Raw genomic sequence first — 23,746 nt, forward strand, 5'->3', positions numbered from 1 at the left:
CTTACTTTACTCGTGATAGACTAGAGGGAAGCCTATCGGTCAAAAATATCGTCTGCCAACTCTTGGGCTACTGTTTTACCAAAGAATAATTGGATTGTTCATTACATTATAACGTCCCCACGTCTGAAAGGGCGAGCATGTTCGGTAAAGAGGGTTCAAACCAGTCGAACGCCCTCATTACCAGGCCCTCTATAGTCTTGTAATTAAATCATTTTTATTAACGTTCGTTAACTGAAAGAATCAATATCTGTTTTGATTTAGTTTAAGGTGTGAAATGTTTATCGCTAATTTTCTTCTTGAAAAATATTTACAAATATGTTTCTAGACTTTTTTTTTTTTTTTACAAATTAGAGCATTTACAACAAGGAAGAATATCAAAATAAACAACAGGTACAATGTTTCAATCACTGGTGCAATCATGTACATAAATTTTAACCATATTTAATAAATATTTTTCCCTTTAAAATATGTGCTCTTGGGATTGACTAGATCAGTGATCAAAATATCTTAACTCTTTTATTTTGTGTTTTAATATTTCTCCTTATTCTAAAACCTGTAGCTTTGTTAAAAGTACCTACCAGCAAATAAACGCAAGAAAAATCATGCATTTCCTTAAATAAAACGCTTGATATTTGAATTGTTTTAGTTTAAGTGTAACATGCCTCTTCCAATACAAATATGGTAAGCAAGCCTGTTTTTGACTTTTGATATTAAGCGAAATGTTTAGTCGCCACTTGTTATAGCAGGCGTTACGGGTAATATACTATTACATTCTTCTTTATTAGTGTTTTTATAATTGATGGGCATGATGTTAAAAACTTTTTTAACAGACACATCATTAGATAACTCGAGTGGTCCTAGGGTCGCGGGTTCGAATCCCGGTCGCACCAAACATGCCCGCCCTTTCAGCCGTGGTGCGTTATAATGTTACGGTCTATCCCACTATTCGTTGGTAAAAACGTCGCCCAAGAGTTGGAGGTGGGTGGTGATGACTACCTGTCTTCCCTCTAGTCTTACGCTGCGCGAAATTCAAAACAAACAGATAACTCGATTACTGTCCCTATTCATTGCAATTATGACTCGAAGTGTTTCTTGCTGTTGATTAACTTTCTACTAATATTTTTTGTATGAAATAACTATTATCTGTTTTGCTTTAATTTCTGGTATGAACTGTTTCTTGCTAGTCTTAATGATGAGTCGCTTTTTATGAGCATTTCTTTAGATTAAACTATTATTGATTTATAAGATGTGAGGTGTTTCTCGCCTTGTTAAATTATCTTTTACAAACCTTTATTTAAACAAAACGGTTAATTTGTTGTTTTTTTTATTATGTGAGGAGTTTTTTGTTAGTTTTGTCGATGAAATCCCTTCATCTAACAAGCTCGCTCTTTTATCAGTCGGGGGCATTATAATGCAACTAAATTCAACGTTTCGTTGGTAAAAACAAGTCCAAAAGTTGGCGGTGAATAGTGTTCATTAGCTGCCTTCCCTCTAGTCTATAATTTTTACATTAGAGAGAGCTAGTACAGATAACCCTTGAATAACTTTAAGTGTTATCAGTAAAGAAACATCAGTGATGAACAACTTTATTTTACAAACATTTCTTCCGATAAAACTCTTAATACCAGTTTTATCCAAGCTGCTTAATAAATTTTGATATTGGTCAAATTCCTTCTAGTCGCCACTGGTTGTAGCAGGCATTTTTAGGGCGACATATTGCGATTTTCTTTACTTTCATTCATAACTCTTATATTTGCTACTTCAAACTTTAATTCTATTTTCATTCATTTAGTTTAGATAGAAAGTAATTTTGCTAGTTTTCATGTCTAGTCACTTTTTACAATCGTTTCTTCAGATGAAATTATTAATATCCGTTTTACACGCAGTATGACATGAAGTGTTTCTTGGTAGTATCGATGTTAAGTCACTTTTAACGAACATTCTTCTATATTAAACGATTAGTGTCTTTGTTGATGTACCTCATAGCATATGTCTCGTTTTAGTTTTCCTGTTGATAAATGTTTACGAAGATGTCTTTAGGCAGAACGTTTTAATATCTGTTTTTACATAAGTTCATCATCTTATTGATTTCTTGCTAGACTTGAATCACTTTTTACGAACATTTCTATAGACAAAACGATCAGTAAGTGCACTGATTTTATTCTTTTTCCTGAATTGTTTTGTTAGTTATCATGTTAAATCATCATTTTACAAACACTTCTTAAGAAAAAAACGTTTAATATATTTACAGAATTAGATTATAGCGTTTCTTTCTACTCTTCATGCGAATCATTTTTAAGATTTTTTTGATAACCCGATTATTGTCTGTAGTTATTTGATGTACGGCAATAAATGTTTCCTTCTATTTTTTATGTTGGTTCACTCTTTAAGAGTACTTCTTTAGATAAAACTACTCGTATGTGTTTTCTTATAGCAAAGCCACATCAGGCTATCTGCTGAGCCCACCGAGGGGAATCGAACACCTGATGTTAGCGTTGTAAATTCTTAGACTTACCGCTGTACTTTTAAATATAACAATTATTATCTCTAACGAATTAGATTATAGCGTGAGTTGTTTCATTCTAGTTTCGACATGAATAAATTTTACAAGCATTTCTTTGAACAAACGCTTCGTTCTGTTTTGATTAAGTTTATAGCATGACGTGTTTGAGCATTAAACCAAGAAGGTTTAACAATTTTACTACCATTGAATATACTCTAAAAGACAACTTTAAAAATCTTCATAAAAAAGAACAGTTGAAGTTTAACAGTAGTGTGTATTATTGCAGCTTTGATGTGGAAACATTATATACAAAAATACCCTTAAGTAAGACCACACACCTTAAGTAAGACCACACACCTTAATTGTGATTTGATTTACAACGTTCATTCCAACAAATTCCTAAATCGTTTTTCCCGAAATTAATAAACTTTACTACTAAGGAATTTTTTAACCAGGTCGATGGTATTGCTACGGGTTCGAGATTAACACCATCTTTGGTCACTTCATTGTTTCGTATTATTATGAAAAACACATAGAGTAAACCATTTTACTATCGTTTGTGTGTAGATGGCAATTTCAGCTTTTATCATGTTTAACAACTCTAACCAAGCTTCCAAGTTTCCTCAGTATTTGATCAGTAGACATATCAGTGTGAAGTTCCCTGTGTAGTATCAGCAAGAACACAAATTTTCATTTCCGGACACTTTGATCAATAATAATAATAGTCAGTTCAAATATGAAGCGTATCATACGAAAACAGGTATTTGAATGTTCATTCATTTGACAAGTCGCATTCCAAATATTTTCAAGGAAAATCTAGTTAAAATATTGTTTCGTCACGTGTATAAATATTTAGAATTTACGAGATTTCACATAAATAATTTATTAATATTAATCAATTCTTATACAAATCTACGTAAATATTTATATGAAGGATGCGTTACTATACCACGTATAAATTATCATTTGCTTGCCATAAGTGTGTAGGTATTCTTTAATTATTAAAAGAATAAGTTGAAAAATATCAATTGAAGGGTGTACCCGGAGAGACAATTAAGATGGTTGTTTAAAACATTCTTGTTGTTTAGGGTTGTTTTATTTGTAAACTTAAGGCCGGATTCCTGCTTATAATTATTATACGTAGTTAATATCCTTGCTGTGGTCAACGCTACATTAGTTCAACTATAAGAAACTGTTGATGCAAATGAAAAAGAACTCGCTCACCTAACATCCTATTTGAACACGACCTGAGCGAATGTTGTTCATTCTAATTGGTTTAAGGTTTTAGAACGGACTAATGATGAATATGCCATCTGAGTAAAAGAGAGCTAAGGCTTAAGTATATTGAGAATACCTAGTAAATTAGTTTTGGTACTTTAAAAATGAAGTCGATTGTTGAAAACTATCTGTATTGATTTAGATTACGGTGTGAGATGTTTTTCTCTTTGTCTTAACATGGACAATTTTTTATGAACTTCCCTTTCAATAAAACATTTCATATGTTTATTGATTTAATTAATTTACGATGTGAATCTGGTGCCCTACACTATGTCTCTTGTATTCTAGTGACCTTCTCTTAATGACGAAAGGTCTCGTCAGAGCTGAATATAGCAGACATAGTGTGATATTAGTATACTTTTCTTGACTTTTTCTCATAATTTCTTATCAATTCTATCACTGATGATGAATCACTTTTTATGAATATTCCCTTAAATGAAATAATTAATATCAGTACTGGTTTAGTTTACAGCGATAAGAATGTTCCTCGGGACGTGCCTTGGGAAGTTAATGAGAATAAAAATGATATACTTGTATTTAATTTTCAATAAACACATATTTGAAGAGAAAGATTGGGTGATCTTCGGTTTTAGTTTTGCTCCATTGATTACTAACATATTCTTGCACCATTTTAAGAAAAAATGAAATTAAAATGTCTTATTTCTTTTAATCAATTTTTTATATAATATATAGAGTCTGGGACAACTGCCAGTCACAAGATTAGAGCAATCCAAATTCCCAAGAGAAAAATTAATACATAATCTTTAAAGGATGATTGTCTAGATTTTAATCCAAAAGCCTGTTAACAATTTTCATTTCCATTTAGTAAGTAAATTGCTAATATTTTAGAACTCATTTGTAATATTATTATTTCTTCTATTTGATCAAAGCTAATTTGATACTTATCTATTCAGAGGTTAACCGTTAAAAGGCGGTAACTGTCCCTCCTACCGACAGTTGTCTTGCTCCCAATAGCTTTGTTAACAATACTTTTGTATTTATTGAGAAATTTTAGCATATAAACAGTTAACTATAACACTTGTATATGAAATGAAAACTGTTACCTTTTTATACTGTTGTTAATAATGGATAATATTATTACTTTTTTGGAGCTTATCACAAATCAACTTTCCCTAATTTATGTTTTAACTAAAATAGTTTTATCTGTATAAATTTAAAGGAATATTAAAATTTCAATATTTAGGGCTTATAATATTGACGCAAGACTTATACAGTATCAAAATGTTTCTAATGGAATATTTATTTCAGTGTATAATTATGGAAAAAGACTGTTGTTTTTACGGATAAGGTAACGATTTTAAGTAGCTCCTATACAACGTACCCACACCAGTGGTTCAAGTATGTGTAAGCTTACAGCAAAGCCACATCGGGCTAACTTCTGTGTCCACCAAGGATAATCGAATCCTTAATGTTACCGCTGTAAATTCGTAAACTTACCGCTGTCTCAACGGGGGACTCCAAGTATGGGATCCGTTACATGGAATGGGTAGTGCACTGTCTCTATAAGTGTATAACAAGGAAAAACGAATGTTTGAAACAAGTAAATATTAAGTACTATGCAATTTCAATCTGTGATTAAGTGACGATTAAAGAGTATCTCAAGAATGTTTAAAGAGCCAATAAAGAGAGAAATCTGGAAATTAAAGGAACTGATATTATACAGACATAAGCTTGAATTAAATGAAGTGACCAGAGCAACTGAGCTTGTACTGAAAGTTTGCCGAGTGCACTTTACTAAACTTATTTCCTTTTGTTAAAAGTTCGTGTCCCGTTTCTCAGGCACTCATTCCGTAGGTGCGCTATAACAGAGGTGTGCTGTTGTACGAGAGAAAAAGCTTACGAGTTGGCGGTGGGTGCTGTTGAGTAGCTTTCTTGTTTTATTTAAACTATCTAGCTTGTTGCAAATATTTTGAAGAAATTTAGGTCCAATAACGTCTTACGAAGTTTGACCATGTTTAGATTCGCCTACAGGGCACTTGTTCCCCATATGCTTTTAAACAAAATATGTTTGTATAAGAACTATTTGTATGTATGATGGTCCTATACTCTCCTTCAAAATACACCCATATGTATGAACCTGAATTTTGTAGCTAGAAATTTGTATATATATATAAGCTAAGTTTTTAGTTTCACTGAAAAAGTTGTACAAAATGATTTTGCTGGCGTCTTCTACACTAGAGAAAACATTAAAACACGAGAAGTGTTCCGTTAAACCTTTTTATTACATTTACACTACGTAAGATATGTTAACCAATATTCTTGCAGATTGGGCAGTTTGTTTTTACAGTAACTTCATACCAGTAATAAACACGCTGTGCATTTAATTTTCTTTCCGTTTTTTGTGTATATTAGTTTTGTTTCTGACACCAAAACATGATCATAAACAAACAGTAATTACTTTATACTTTAGTTTAAAGAATTACATTGTAATTATATATTCGTTAAAAGTTTAGTAGATTGCTTTCTGTGTTACCAGTAGTTAAATATTAGCATTCCATTTGTATGGTGACTTTAAAAGACCTATTAACTTAACTGCTCAATACTGTAATGCTCTAATAATACAATGAAAGATTATACTCAAGTTTTTAATATACCGGGCTTTCCTTCCCGTCGTGTATGGTAAAAATGGTTTCATGAGAACTACAAAGTCACGTCACCACACTCAATTTATCTATTATAAACACGTGAAAGTCATTCGTACAGAGTGCACGAAAGTTACGTTCACTTAATTTAGGCTTACTTCAAATGTACGAAGTATTAGAGTGCATAATGTACAACCTAACTTATTCACCAATATTTGTCTGTTGGTCTAATCTAATTTAGAAGATTTTGTAGCAGAGGATCACTGCTCCTACTTCTAATACATAAGTTAACCTACACTCTGAATACCCTCTATTCTTCTTCTATTTCCAACAAAACTATATTGTACATATGTAAGACACCATTCTCTAACTTTTGAGTGATAGACTGGAGGAATGGCAACTGGTCTAAAGCACCCACTGCCAATTCTTAATTTTTTTCTTTACAAATCCAATAGTGGGATTTGATAGTCATTCTTATAACGCACCTACAGCCCTAAGATGAGAAGCACGATTTTTCTTTCTTTTTTTTGTGGTAAAACGTCACAAATCACAGAACCTCAGCTCCAACAGCTGCAATCGACACTCTGTAATAACTGTAACAAAGTTTTCGTATCTCAACTTATATGCCAAATTAATATAGATGTTTATCTTTCCTAAGCCCGAGGTTCTTGTAATGTTTGAAAGCTAAGAAGTTATCAATAATTATTAGCTATGCTGATACTGCTTCTATAAATACAACTCTTCACGATACAGACGATCGACAAAATATTAATACATTTTATATCAAAGATACGAACATTAGTTCCTTCTGTTGTTCATCACTGGACACTATGTATATGTAATACGAACTTTAAAAATTCAATTAAAATGTTTACAAATCACAATGAGATTTTAATGCTCATTGCTTAATGGTCACAAATCTATAAATGATGGTAAGACCACCCTTAGAAGGGGTCATTGAGAAAGCTGAGACCTGTACTTGTGTTTAGACATAAGCTCCCGGGTTATGTCGGCGACGGCTCGCTGAACTGTCGGGCTGTCTCTCTATGACGAATGTTGTCGCCAGCCGTAACCTCATAGTGCACAGTGGATAGAAGTGGACCGTGTTTCCCAGACTCTCGTTATTGATGGCACACACACACAAAAAAAACAAACCCACTAAGAATAAAGATCAAAGGGAACCAACTCTCATGCGAAAATTTAATTAATATTAAAACAGAAGAATCTTAACGCATAATGTTTGCCTGTTTTCAAAATCAAAGATGCAATATGGGTTGTCTACACTTTGTTCACTGCAAGAGTCCGAATTGTAGCGTCAGAAGTTTCGTCAAGCTCACCTCTGAGCCATCAGGAGATAAATATCGTCTAGAAGTTATTTTCAGAGGCAAGTTAATCCATGTTTGAAATCATTTTTAAATCTCAACTATTATAAAATCACATATCGTATATACTCCTGGAAAATTTCTCAACAAACATCGTAAATTTAGTAGCCGATACTCGTGTGTAAAGACTCGAGGTAAGATTTTTGAAACCGCCTTATCTACAGGAAAACTTATTTATTTAAAAAAAACAAATTTATCACCATCAACATGTAGACTTTAATTTGTGTAAGAGAACTGTTCAATATGAATCAACAGAAATAATCACTTTCCTGATTGTAACAACAATATTTTTTAATTATATTTTCCTTTTAACTGCGGAACGTTCGGAGTGCTACAGTAATCCATTTAACAGCTAATAATACTTTTACTCAATCCGCTGCTATATTGTTGATGTGAGTCTCATCATTGTTTTCTCTCACCGATATTAACAGTTGGTAAATTCTTTATGTCTTATTAACTATATCAAAGTACCAAGAATATTTTTTGTCGTTGTATTGTTTTATTTAATGTTTAAATATGATTTCATGGAAATGAAAAAAGCGTTGCGAAACTACCTCTCGATTTCGACTCAATCTATTTCAAGCCTTTGGAGTGAACAAATAAAGGAATGAATTATGCATATATAATTTTAAGTTTCAAATAAATATGAAAAACTTGTTAAAAGAGATAATATAAACCTCTTATGACAAGTATTTCAAATGTCTTGCGCTCAACAACAGACAAGAAAACTGCGCCATAAGCCTGCGAAACGAACGGTACTCTGGACAAACCTAGCCAACAGGTATATTGGAAAGAAATATCTAAATCTGTATTTCTTGTAATACCTGAAAACGAATTTTGAAAATTCCTAAGTACTCGAAATGTGAGAATCTTAGAAATCACACTTTAAGCAGGCAGTTAATATTTATCTGTATTTAAGTATGAATTCAGCTTCACTTATTAGTATTCGAATTTTATAAGCCACATTATTTTAGAGAAAATTTGAAAATTACCGACAAATTATGAATTAATTTGCCTACCTGAGAAGACCAGTGTTAAAAAAAGAAATATAACAGCGACATCTTGAAACTGATTTCCACAGGTAATTTGATTTCGATTTGCGAAAAAGAAAAGCTTGGTTTGTTTTCAATTTCGCGGCAAAGCTGCACGAAGGTTATATGCGCTAGCTGTCTCTAATTTAATAGTGTAAGACTAGAGGGAAAGCAGCTAGTCACCACAACCTGCCACCAACTCTTGGCCTACTCGTTTACTAGCCTATAGTGGGATTGAGCGTCACATTATAACGCCCTCACGGCTAAAAGGGCGAGCATGTTTGGTGTGACCGGGATTTGAACCAGCGAATTACGAATCGAGTGCCTTAGCCATCTGGCCATACCGGGCATAGAAAGAAAAGAAACAAATCATTGTGATTATGCTGACTTTGTCAAAACATCTTTACTACGTGAACAGCAAGTTCCACTTTACTCATAACTTTAAAGTAATCGTAATTTAAATAAGTGGTGGTAGTACTTTAAGTTATTTTTGAAACATGAAACAAAATATATATATAATCCATTTTAAACTGAAAAATATTTTGCCATTATTAACAATATTTAAATTTAATAAATTAAGTGCACACAAAAATACTAAAACATGGGCAAAAAAGTTGCCGTTAATTTAAGGTCGCAGCGAGCGCTAATAGAATTATGCGCTAAGAAGGAATTTAAATACCAATATATCCTTGGCAAAGCAGTTAATACCACGTAAAGATGTACTTTTACATACAATCTGTGTTTGAAAACGCAAGAAGTGTCTTTGGTTTAGTGGCTGTAGTTGAGTTAGAAAGTAGGCATTGGGTGTAGCTGTAAAGTTGGAGGCGTTCCGCTCATGAATGTCCTCCCTTCATCACCAGCAAAAAACCCGACAGTTTTAACTGTTAACATTAGGACACAGTTGCCAATTAAGTTGGAGATAACAAGACAGCTAAGATTACGAGCTCTAGAGAAGTACTTGAAGCGGAATGATTAATTACTATGCAGAAGCGGTTTTAAATTGCTTAGAGTCGGGAAAGAACTAGCTTGGTTGAGCCTGTTTAAAATAGTATCCTAATGGTCTTCGATGTGACGCGAACGAATTAATAAATTTCCCTGTTTATGATTCCAATTCCCCGACAGCAGACACTCGATGCCAAGTGTGGTGATGGGGCGATGTGCTTGCTGTTCCGTTTCCGGCCCCCAAGAAGCTAACGAGCCGTCCTAAGCAACGTCGCAAATAGGCCCCCACTTAATTGCCCATTTCATATCGCAGCAGGTCATTAAACACTTCTTAAAATCAATTCATCAGTCGCCAAATGTCAGCGTGGTTGCCAGCAGAGGCCAATGGCAAATAGGCTAAGTGCTACCAGATATAGTTGAAGACTCCAAATGTACAACTACCACTAAGAGGCAGGACCAACTCTGGGGAGGAGCCGGGGAGGTGATAATGTCACGGGGACGTTAAGCTTTGAGTCATGGTGAGACAAACTGTTCAGAAACGAGAAGAATCTTCAAGTCTAACAATACAGTCGACATGATCAGCAGTGACAGGATGGACTAAAGCGAATAAAAGATATCCTTTTTTTTAGAGACATTGATATTCTGTGGTTACTTGTTCTAATAACACTAAGGATGAGTACAGAAGAACAAACTAGTGGGACAGATCTGAGGACTAGCACCATCAAGGCCTCTCCGTCGATGGCCTCAGAGTTTTTTATAGAAAACTTACTGTCTAGACAGCCAACGACGAACTCAAACCAAGCTTGGCCAATGGTCAATCGAAGCAATTCGACTTGTAGCACACTTCCCATAGTGTCAGAAGACCGTGAAAAATTTAATATAAGTAATACTTGTTCAACATCGTCCACACAACATGCCTGGTTACAAAATCCCACCTGTGCTGACCATTGGTCAACTGAAGTCACGGTGATTCCTGATAGTAGCCCCTTAGCTACCGTTCAAGATGAAGATTCAGAGACTGACACACGCGAAGATTTAGAGAACTGCCAAGTGGATAGCCAATCTGAAAGCGAAGGTATGTTCGTTTTGAAAGTCTGCAACATTCGGGTTAAGTAATCTTCGCCAGTTTACTGAAATATATAAATCATTTACAACTGTATGATTCATAATTTTACTCTCAAATGAAATATTTTCCCCTAGTGTTTATTGAAAATGAAACATGACTTATCAATGAGTGAAATAAAATTTAGTAAATTAATTTTGCAATAATTGAAAGCTCCAATAATTCAGCGGAATTACCTAAAAAACATCATATTAATCCGCAAATGGGTTTTAAATGTCACAGCAATTTTCTTATCGATTTTGTCAACTTTGGACTATCGGTACTGGAAGAAACAGTATCACAATGTGCAAATCTCTAAACCGTTATACCACACACTAAATTAAGTGTTTTACTCTTATTTGTGTAACCTTGCGTTGCTTGTGTAAATTCGTCTTAAGAAAATAATCATAGTACACTATATAATCCAGTTATGATGTATTCTGAATCAAGTGTTTAATTATTATTATTTTTTACTTTAACAGTTATAGCATCTGTAATAATTTATTTTGGTCCTTTAATCTTATAATATATTATGCCTTTTCCTTGTTTGTTTTTGAATTTCGCGCAAAGCTACTCGAGGGCTATCTGCGCTAGCTGTCCCTAATTTTGCAGTGTAAGACTAGAGGGAAGGCAGCTAGTCATCACCACCCACCGCCACCTTTTGGGCTACTCTTTTACCAACGAATACTGGGATTGGCCGTAACATTATAACGCCCCCACGGCTGAAAGGGCGAGCATGTTTAGTGTGACGGGAATGCGAACCCACGACCCTCGGATTACGAGTCGCACACCTTAACCCACCTGGCCATTCCGGGTCACCTTTTCCTTTTAAACGTGGTCCTTTACCTTGTACTTCAGTGTGTGGCAAGTAAACTAAATGTTGAAGCATTTTTCTAATAAACTAAGATCATACTGAACACACTCAAACTAACTGAAATAATTAATGATTAAAACCACAGTTTAGATTACTCATAATATTAAACGACAGCTGATAAGTTATGGGCAGTCTTCAAATGTCAAATCAATGTCTGGTTTTCGTCATGACAAACGAGTCTTGATTTGTTTCAATTGGGATTTTTTCATTATTTGTTTCAATTGGTTTTTTCGTTATTCATATAACGAGCGAATAATCAAAAATATTTCTTTTTCTTATTAGAGCTATAATGACCACAATATTTTTAGTTTTTTTACATTCGAGGATTAAAAACAATATTAAGCCACGTTGTTAGAAAAGAATTCAAATTTCTATGTAAATATAAACTTTAATAAGTTATTTTTTCATTAAACAGTAGTTTGTTTGATAAGTAGCTAATTAAATAAATTAGAAGTAGTTAAAGCGTGCTTTATATAAATGGATTTCAGTGAATGTTTATATCTATTAATATTGGTTATAAGAGTAGTTTAATTATGAAAATAACTTTACTAAAACTCTCCAACAGTACGCAGAGCTATAGTGACATTTGCAATCTATAGGTAAAGCTACGATGCCATTTGCAATCTTTAACAAGACACTAAGTAACAATATAAAATCATATGTAATATTCAACAAGATAAAAGTTATAAATATCTCGATATAAATCAAGTAGTATAAATAATACAAGTAACATTTTTATCTTTGTTATTATTTTAAGTTTTATGTGATAAATCGACAGAACAATTCTAAGAAACAAAACGCCTGTGAAAGCATATGAAAAACTATTGAAACGTAAAACCTGATGATAATTAAAAGAAAAATATAAAATTTACAACTGTAAGTTACATTTATTTATTGTGTCCTGTGTCAGATTTCAGCAACTAGTCCTCATTGTGGTTGATCGTACAATCTAGGGTAATAAAAATATATATCGTTAAGTTTAAGTATTATTTATAAAAATCAAACAACTTCGTTAATGGAACAAAATAAGTATTTTTTTTACTAGAACTTAAGGCACCATAACAAACACTTAAATTGTTGCATATAGCATATGAATATCATAATGATATTTTAAAATGGAAACAATATTATCAGTTAGATATCTCAAAATGTATTGACATTGACTCTCCTCTGGTTTTTAACTACACAACTAAAACTAAGATACGCTTGTGTTTTACTTATAGCAAAGCCACATCGAGCTGTTTGTTGTGTCCACCAAGGGGAATCGAACCATTGATTTTAGCGTTATAAGTCCATAGCCTTACCACATGACCACAGATATGAGACTTAAGATATTCAAGATGAACCTTAAGTTGTATTTTATTTTATTAGAGGCCTATTATAATTATAAATCACTTATCTTCATCTTCTGGTTGGTAGTGATTTTCGGATTTCAGACAAAGATGTTACTTTATCATATAAATTAACGCCCAGCATGGCTAGGTGGTTAGGGCGCTCGACTCGTAATCTAAGAATCACGGGTTTGCATCCCTGTCACATTAAACATACTTGCCCTTTCTGCTGTGGAGGTTTTATAATGTGACTGTCAATCCCACTATTCGTTGGCAAAAAAGTAACCCAAGAGTTGGCGGTGGGTGGTAATGACTAGCTTCCTTCCCTCTAGTCTTACACTGCTAAATTAGGGACGGCTAGCGCGTTAGTTAAAAATAGTTTATGAATTTGAATATTTCCAAATTCTTTAAATTTGCTAACTCTAAGTTTGTTGTCATGAACGCGTTAAACAAAATTGCTTTTATACAAAATCACAACACATAACAGAATTAACAGAATAACCTTTAAATTTCTCAAGATTAATTTTGCAACTATACCCTAATTGTCATATAACAACGCGTCTGCATGAGAGCAGTCATGAATGACAGAGAAACCGAGTACAGTTTACGTGGTTCAGACCTTAGCGTTTTCGACAAAAGTTACCATGACTACTACATAAGATGAGCGTGCGTCAGTCTTAGCCTAAAAACGTTATCACGAGTCACCATGAAAAATCAGTTTCGTTCTAATGCTTCTCGTAACGAAACAATAAAAACAGAACAAAACAAGTTATCAACCTGTAAAAACCTGTATTCCAAGTGAAAATATTTATAATGCTTGGTTATTTATGATTTGTAGGGCTTGTACACAAGTAAAAAACGGAACACAATTGAAATTTTGATTAGTTACCAGAGTACAATGTTTCAGTGCTTTTACGTGCCTACATTCCCGAACATCGTATAACCTATACGCGCTTAACAGCTGATATGTAGTTTATATAATTTTCTTGTTTGAAAACATTGTTTCTTGCAGCTGAGTGTAGTAAAATATTCGTTTGTTTCTAAGATATGTTATATTAACCGAAACTGAGGTGTATTCAACAACCGGAACTTTTTATTTTTTCGATGAAGTTGATTGTAATCGTATTTGTCAAATAAACACTGAATGTTTATAGACAAAAACTAAAGTTCACCTACGAGATTCGAATGAACTGTATCCTGAAGATAAGCTGAAGCAATGATAGGTATAATCAAAACATCATGAAATGAAAGATTAAACTACATGATTGAAGAACAAGGAAACAAATAAATAAAAATATATACGTTATTAGAATAATCAGAACGATAAGACTGACTGATGTATAATAATGTAGTCTATTACGTAGCAATGCAATGATATTTATTGAAATTTACAATTTGTAATATCACGTAATCCACTTTTAATTAAGATAACCCACTGTTTAGAATAATATACGTGCCATCCTGCTATTGACGTTTCTTCACGATAACATACTTTGTAACTTCAAAATTTGTTTACGAATAAGCATTAGAAATAAGTCTAACTTTTACTTTTGAATCCACAAGATAAAGTAAATCATTTACTTTCTGAACCGGCCCGGGGATTTAGGCACTCGACTCATAATCCGAGGGTCGCGGGTTCGAATCCCCGTTACACCAAACATGCTCGCCCTTTAAGCTGTGGGGGCGTTATAATATGACTATTCGTTGGTAAAAGAGTAGCTCAAGAGTTGGCGGTGGGTGGTGATGACTAACGGCTTACCTTCTAGTCTTACACTGCTAAATTACGAACGGGTAGAGCAGATAGCTCTCGTGTAGCTTTGCGCGAAATTCAAAATACAAACAAACAAAACTTCCTGAACCTCGTTAACAAAATGAAACATGAAGTTTGACATTTTGAACCAAGTATATGAAGAGGTACAACTGTTTCATTTTAGAACTCACTAAAAACATCAGTTTTTTAAATGTTGAAACTATATACATATATGTTGTAATGGGCGAGGTGAAACACCACTTTCTACTATTTATAAACTAGATGAAACATTAATTTTGACTAGTAAATGAGAAGAAGAACCAAGTTTTACTTTTTGAGCTTAGTAAAAAACGGAGTTTTAGTTTCTGAACGTAGAAAACAGATAAAACATTAAGTTTTCCCTTTTTAAGCTTTATGATGAAACATCAAGTAGATACTTTATGATTGGTTTCTCACCAGAAGTTTCATAACGGTTATTAACAAAATTCAAAGAACTAAATTTATTGTTCTCTCAGTATAATGTAAAACAAGTAACTGATTATAATAATACACCTTCCATTAGATTTAGCTTATGTTGCTGACACTCCTGATTTATGCTGTAGAAACACTTATTTTTGTCATCAAGATGAAGGACCGAATTTCAGAAAAGATGTCATTGTACACGAACTTGGTCGATACCATTTAGATAATGACATATCCAAATACGGTATTTAAAAGCTAAAATGTAAGCCTGACCTTGTTGGATATGATAAAGTTACATAATAATAATGTCTGCGTTTTTTGTACGTGAATTTATTTTACATAAAAGTAAGTATTTATTTTACATAAAACATAATACATATTTATGTATTATGTTTGCTAATTAGAGTTAATGAAAATAATTCGTTTTTTAAAAATTTGATAACAATTATGGGTACGTCATACAGACATTTTTAATGTTGTGTTTGTAACATAAGTGCAGCTTTGATTGTAAAAAAAGTTATATAATATCTTATTAGATTATAGGAAATATAATTCCCTGTTTAAAAGATAGAGAGATAATAAAAATATAGAGATCTAAGTATATTACGATTTTGAACATGCAAAGCAGCAAACCACTTGACAACCACAATCGGCATTATATATTTATGGAATGACATGTATTAGGACTACATTTTAGCATTAAGTTCGATAATGTTACCAAAATTTGAACGCTTTTAGGAAAGGTATATATAACATTCTTTTCGACACAAAATTTGTACGTTCAGATCATAAGGATTTGTTCAGAATTAATAAAAAATATCCATTATATTTAAATACATTTAAAATAGAAAAAAATATAAATTTACTTGAAGTACCAGGACCAACCAGAAATAAATATGCAAGAAGTTGAGTACAAGCCATGATAAGAAAAATATGGAGTCTTGTAACACATGAGCGTTCACGAATTCAAGCAATAACAGCAAAAGCCGTCTACGTGTCCGAGACAGCAACACATAACATAAGCAAGAACAATCTATGTTTGGAAATGAGGCCAAAGGACATGGATTCTAAAATATAAAGATTTCAGTCATGCTTTTACTTCAACCATCATATAAGTCAAGAATGAAAGAAGAATGAAACGATTATTTATTCCATTCTGTGTTAAGACATACAGAAAAAGCAGCTTATGGAATTTCGTACAATCAAACTGTTGAAACTTGAAGTAAAAACTGTCATCCTAGTACATCAGGTGGATTATAAAAAGCATGCTGGGAGGTAGTATGTGATTTGAACATAACAACCTTACCATAGAACCCTTTTGTAATGGAAACTACGTTGCAGGGTTACTGTCAATATTCAGGGTCATCATACAGAGCTTCAACAGACTTCACGACATGGACTTTAACGACGTGATGAAGCTCAAAAATCGTTTTGGTATTACAATCTCAACCTCTGTAATAGCTCGTTAGAAAATGTACAATGTTGGCCTTCTATATACTTCTGTTTGAGTTTAATCTTTTGGTAATCATTGAATTAATGCTGTGATATCATTACGTTTGACATCTGTTATATATATATATAAATATTAAAAATTAGTTATAATACATAAAAAATAAACAAAACATAAAGTGCCAGTCCTCATGCTAGATTAATGCTAGTTTATGGATACCATCAGATTCTCAGATTTTTCAAAGAACGGTATTTAATAACAACATTTTTAATTAAAATAATTGACACAACGATTTATATTGTGCTAATTTATCATTATATAGTTCTTCGAGTTTTATGTACTCTAAGCCATCTTCATCAGGAACCTTCTTCTATAGCTTTAAACAATGACGCTTTATAACCGGAACCATGTTTCACAATCATAGCCATGCTATACCTGTAAAAAATGAAGCTGTATAAATAGAACCATTTTTAACAATAATAACTGTGCTATGCCTGTATACAGAAATGTTGTATAAACAAAAATTATTCACTTTATCTTATGAAGACTTCGAAAACCTCTCATTGGTAATCTCAATAACAACCTAATATTAAGAACTGAGTGAAATGTTTATTAGGAGTAAAATATTTAACCAAGAAATAAACAGTTATAATATCTTCGTTTATTTGTAGTACAGACGTGAACAACGTTGAGTACATTTCACAAAAGCTTAGATCAGATGTCTGTGAGCTAATTCAAGGGAATAAAGCGATATCGAAAAAGTTCTAATTCTATCATAATAATAATTTTGAATAATCTTCTAAGTTGTTGTTATTTGAAATACTTATTACATATTAAAACTTAACTTTTCTAACTATTGCAAACAAAGTTATGCTAAATTTGTGATTATGTTTGTTATTAAGCACAAAGACACACAACAGAATTTCTGTGATGTGCCCTCCGCAAGTATCAAAGCCTGTTTTCAGTGTTAGAAATTCTCAGACTTATCGTTGAGCCACGAGGCCGTGCTAAGTTCATGCTGAAAATTCTAAAAAATCAATACTTCACGTTGTTGCGGATGACACTTGTTTGTTTCTAACATATAACTATATGTTTCTTCATGGGCCAAGCGTGAAGTAGGAATTAATTTTCTCGGTTAGTGAATCCGAGAGTTATAGTCGCGTTCCGTTGCCCCAGAAACGCGTTGTGCACTTTGGTGCTGTGGTTGCGTTATAAGAGTGACGGTCAAATCCCACTGTATATTAGGTCAGAGACGTATAGCCCAAAAGATGATAGCGGTGAGTGTTATTGTTTCACAGGTTTTCTGTTAGTCCACTATTACAAAGTTAGGAACAACTATTGAGTTGTAGATCTTGTACCACTATTACAAAGTTAGGAACAACTATTGAGTTGTAGATCTTGTACCACTATTACAAAGTTAGGAACAACTATTTACTTGTAGATCTTGTACCACTATTACAAAGTTAGGAACAACTATTGAGTTGTTGATCTTGTACCACTATTACAAAGTTAGGAACAACTATTGAGTTGTAGATCTTGTACCACTATTACAAAGTTAGGAACAACTATTGAGTTGTAGACCTTGTACCACTATTACAAAGTTAGGAACAACTATTGAGTTGTAGATCTTGTACTAAAATTGTAAAGCAAGCAAATAAAGAAACATTTTCTTTAGAAACGAAAAAAAAAAAATAGAGCATTTCTACGTTCTGAACTTGAGCTGAGCTAATTTTTCATTTGTTTAAACTAAAGACAAAGACTGTTTCTAGAGCATATTGGTCGTGTCTTGGTTGCTTTAAAACAACAATATCCTTTTAGCGATAGTACACTTCTTACAAGACAAAATGGCAAAATTTTCAAACTAGTATGGGAAATGTTAAACAAAATTCATGATAATTCACTGCCCTTTACATTCATGGGCAAGTGACAGGACATTTCCCTAAATATATGAAATGTGAAATTGTTATTTTACAATGTCTCTTCTCTACAATGTAGTGTTTAAAACGTCTTGTAACAACTTTACACCCAAAAAATATTTGTGCAAAAAATATTTCGTAGCAATACCATATTGGCCAAAGGTTTCTAATAAGCTAAATGAGAAATATATTACCATCATAAGTGTTGTACAGAATATTTTATTGTACAGGACAACAAATAATATATAATGTTATTAGGAATGCAATAGTTATATATTAAAAAATATATGTGCTTAATTCGAACAAATGAACTAAAATATATGAAAAATATTGAACAATAACAATAAGCTGTTCTGTTTTCGTTACATCTAGACCAGTCGGTAGTGTGTCTTCAGTGAGGCGAGTCATAAAGGGAGGCGTTTTATCATATGCCATCCATGTCCAAAATCATACCCTCAACGACAATAATTTTAGAATTTTCTTTGATGTTTTAAGAGATTACATACATTTTCTTATGTAAAATAGCAATGAACATTACTTTTCAGTTAATAAGAGAATTATAATACATTTCTAGGTGACAACTATTATTAGTAGTGTATTATCTTTCAACGTACATCCTTATATTAACTTTAAATATATCAGTTACATCTGTTGTCTTGATATCACCAAATGATACTAAGAGCATTGTGTCACTAGGTGAAAATTCGTCGATCATACTGACTTAAGTGTTGCCTTTACGCAGGCTATGGCTGAAGTATTGAGATAGTATAATTTCGTATGTCTAGCAAAATAACATCTGATGATCCTATATTTATTTTAAATACGAACTTGTAATTGATTTTGCATCATATTTAGAAAATCAACCAAACGTTTTGGAACGTTTACACTACACGAGTGAAAATGGTTCTTTATAGCTCCACACAACACTATACGTATATATCACATTTATACTGAATTCGAAGGCGTGAGATTTCCATGCATTTTCTGTTACTTTGACGTTTCTAGCTTAAATTCTATTCTTCAATAGGATTTATCTTTGAATGATAAGGAAAACCATTTTAATGTGTTTTATTTTTTTCAGAGTATCAATTGGAATTTAAACAAGTCACATTATATCTTGAAGAGGCTTTTAGGTTAAGATTATTTTTCTCTATTTTAATCTATAACAAACATTAACGAAAGGGTGCAAAGCTTATATTTCTTATGTATAATAAACACTTGTATTTATATACGATGTACAAGCTAAATTTACATTGAGACTTCACACTAACCACTTTAATAAGAATCTCCTAATTTGTACATCTTAGTTTATTACTGAATTAGTAACGCTGAAAGATGAGTTTGATATTAAAATAAATTAATTTCAGAAATAACGAGTTTTTTTCGTATTCTCTAATCCATTGTTCTATATAGTAAGGTAATATGTATTCAGGGTAATTATTGAAAGTTTTGGTTTGTTTTGATTTTGCACAAAGCTACACAAGGCCTATCTGTACTAGCCGTCCCTAATTTAGTAGTGTAAGACTAGATAGAAGGCAGCTAGTCATCGCCGCCAACTCTTGGGCTACTCTTTTACCAACGAATAGTGGGGCTGACCGTCACACTATAACGCCCCAACAGCTAAAAGGGATAGCATGTTTGGTGTGACGGGGATTTGAGCCCGCGACCCTCAAATTATGAGTCGAGTGCCTTAACCCACCTGGCTATGCCGAGCCATTATTAATAGTAATAACAAAGTAAGAAGATTTAAAACCTTGTTATTGACAAAATTAACTGATGTAAAAAAATTGTAAAGTCACAAACATTTCTAAAAATAGAGAAACTTGTCATGTCGCCCAACGTGTTGGTTTGCGAACTAAAGACCTCGGACACGAGATGTATTATCGTCGAACACGTTCCGTACTTTCAGCTGTGGGCTTTTGAAAGTGACAATGCATCCAGTTATTCTATTAAAAAGAGACAGAAGAAATATTTGTTGGCTGAGGATGTTGCTGGTTGGTTATCTTTTCTTTGATTAATAGTTCAAAATTAGGAACTTGAAACCCAAAAGTCTCTAAACTGGTCGTTCAGTGCTCCTGTGCTTGAGATGTCGTTCCAGTAAACAAAATAATTCCTTCTTGTTGAAAACAATAAATAATATCATAAACTTCATTTGAAAACAAGAATTGTGTAGTTATATATAGTTAGTCTTATTTTGTATCTTATGTCTCACCATGAAATTCTTATGAAGTGAAATAAATAGAACGACATGATATAATTATTCACACAATACTATATGATATGATAGAAATAAGTACTCTGACACCCCGTTTTAATTATTTAAATCTGTGTAAAACCCGGGGTAAATAATTACTACAAACAGATATAACGCAAATTATATATTCAGACAGTTTCACTGGTGATACTTATAATTTACGTGATAATCTTTGCTCATTGTATTTCAACTCGAAGCTACATATAATGGATTGATGGGCGTTGTGTCCACGGCGAGTGATAGAATTCTAAATTTTAGCGTTGTAAGTTCTTAAACTTATCTCTGACTACCCGAGGGACAGACCGTTTCAGAATATATGTGGATTGTTTCTAAAAAGTATTGGTATTTAAGTTACAGTTTCTAATGTAGAAACTTGGAGAGAAAATGTTTTATGTTTCATAGGAAACGCTACTCTAATTTGAAACGGATAGACAAGAGAGAGAAAAGAGAAAATGATAGAGAGAAAAAGAAAAAGTAAAACAAATATAACATATGAAATAGAAAAATTGTTTAAAAACAGTATCGAAGGTAGATATCAAGAATGGAACAAATGGAGGATAAAAACGAAATAAAATATTCAAAATAATGATATAAGTATTGGGGAAAATAATCTTTAATTAAAACTTGCCCCAAATTTAATACTATTAGTCTATAACAAAGGTTACTAAAAGGTTACAAGGTTTATATTTCTTATGTAAAATGATATAACATATGATTTGCGTCATCGTTATCTTAAAGAGGCTTTCAGGTTAAAACTATTTTTCCTATTTTACTTTCTCTGATTTGTTTGTCTGATCCTATCAACTTATGAAACTATAATTAAAACTTGAAACTTGCCCCAAAATTCCCAACTAACGGGATTTAGTTTCTATTTCGAGTTTAAAGGTCGTTTTTCTCTAACTTTTTATATCAAAATGAGTAAATCTCTCCAGTATCCACTAAAATGTTGAAAGACCTCAAAATAATGATATAAACGAATAATGACACAATGTTCCTTTGATAAGTGTATTACAGTTGAATAGTGAAAGAACAAATATGGTGGAGATTGGGAAGAAAGCATTGAAGAAGCCAAAGGAATTCTAATAACTAAAGAAAAAACTCAGATGTATACAATTATTACGTTATTAAAAATAAAAAAACGTTATAGTTCTATTACAAGTTTGGCCTCAGTTTGAAAAAAAAAAAAACGTTTGTTCCATCAGACCTAACCCAGAAAATCTATCAACATACCATTACTCATTACAAAAAACATGCTTATCAAACGTGGTGTTTCTAAAACAAGCAGGAATTCTGTGATATTGATTAGACGCTGACAAGTCGATAGATTTAGGCCTAATGACAAGCGTTTATGTTTCTCTAGGAAACGTATTGCATTGACTCGGTATCTCATAGAACAATTGTCTTTTGTACACCATCTACAAAAACTAAATATTTACTGAATATTTCTGTGAAGTAAAATAAGCATCACGTATTGAATACCAAAACATTTCTTACACTATCGATTACTTTAATAAAATCTTTTAAGTATGCGAATTGACGGAGAAAACACTTCTTTCAAAGTTATGGACTTTTTAAACGTGTACAAAGTAAATCCCCTATGTCCTTACAAATATATATACATCTTTTCTTGGTTTCTAAATTTTTCTTAAAATACTTAATAAAAGATTTGAAATTGCAGATGTAGGCTCTTAACAAAAGTAGAGTGTTGAAAAAATTTTGGGACTCCGAAAAACAGAGGTTCAAGAAGTCTTAATGGCCTCACAGGTTTTACTAGCTGATACATGTGTAGTGTTCTACTCATTATAATAATCTTCAAGGAAATCTTCAAATTTTAAATTCCATCCAGACTTCCCAAAAGTATTTCAGGCTTTCAAAATGTATCTACGACTTTACGTGAAGGCTCGGCATGGTCAGATGGTTAAGGCGCTCAAATCGTAATTGAGGGTCGCGGGTTAGAATCATCGTTACACAAAACATGGTCGCTCTATCAGCCATTGGGGCGTTATAATGTGACAGTCAATCCCATTATTCGTTAGTAAAATAGTAGTTCAAGAGTTGTTGATGAGTGGTGATGACTAGCTAGCTGTCTCCTCTCTTGTCTTACACTGCTAAATTAGGGACCGCTAGCGCAGATAGCCCCCGTGTAGCTTTGCGCGAAATTAAAAAGAAACACGCTTATAAAATAAACGTAGCATTTTTAATTCTATTTGAAGTTGTCTCGTTTACAAATAAAAAATTTATAAACTAAAGATGCATGTTTGAAATAAACTGTAGATTGAAACAAAAAACTCTAGGAAAACAAAGTTTTTATTATCTTAACAAACAGTCTGTTAATCCACCTATCTGTTTGCTGTGTAATGCTGTTATTACTATTTAGCCTTAATCTCATCTTAATTTTTTTGTTCTTTCAAGTTTTTATAGATGCAATTTTAAATCCGTTGAATATACAATAGACTACACATAAAGATACTTAAAGTTAACTGGAACCTAAAGAACGATAACCGGAGCAGAATACTATATTGAAATTTGATTATCTTTTCCTACCTTTCCAAATAGTTTTCGTCTACATCCATATATTCTTCGAGTTCATTGCAGTCTTGAGATATGCATCGACCAGATTAAAAGATATGCAGGAGTTTCACTTTCTTTACGGACAATATCATAAAACTAAAGGATCGTCGAGTAATATTATATGCTAATCATTTTCAATTATAGCAAAAAACTATACCAACATAAAATTAGTTAATTATTAACAGGCAAATAATGTAGTAAAATTGTACTCTGTGATTATGTGATTAGAATGTTGAAAGATTGTAGTCTATGACTATGGGGCCGTAATTTTGTGGTCTGTAATCATCAGGCCAGAAT

The 23,746-nt window shown here is 32.6% G+C and overlaps 1 protein-coding gene across 1 annotated transcript in view; it reads left to right on the forward strand.

Moving 5' to 3' along the window:
* The first annotated feature begins 9,693 nt into the window (after positions 1-9,693).
* Positions 9,694-23,746, forward strand: part of LOC143249217 (uncharacterized) — a 36,667-nt gene continuing 22,614 nt past the window's right edge. Inside the window, exon 1 of the mRNA XM_076498694.1 lies at positions 9,694-10,814. Within this exon, the coding sequence (XP_076354809.1) occupies positions 10,412-10,814 (403 nt within the window). The 5' untranslated portion in view covers positions 9,694-10,411. The remainder of the gene's footprint in view (positions 10,815-23,746) is intronic.

The sequence above is a fragment of the Tachypleus tridentatus genome, chromosome 4, assembly GCF_004210375.1.
Source record: "Tachypleus tridentatus isolate NWPU-2018 chromosome 4, ASM421037v1, whole genome shotgun sequence".
Classification (NCBI taxonomy): Eukaryota; Metazoa; Arthropoda; class Merostomata; order Xiphosura; family Limulidae; genus Tachypleus; species Tachypleus tridentatus.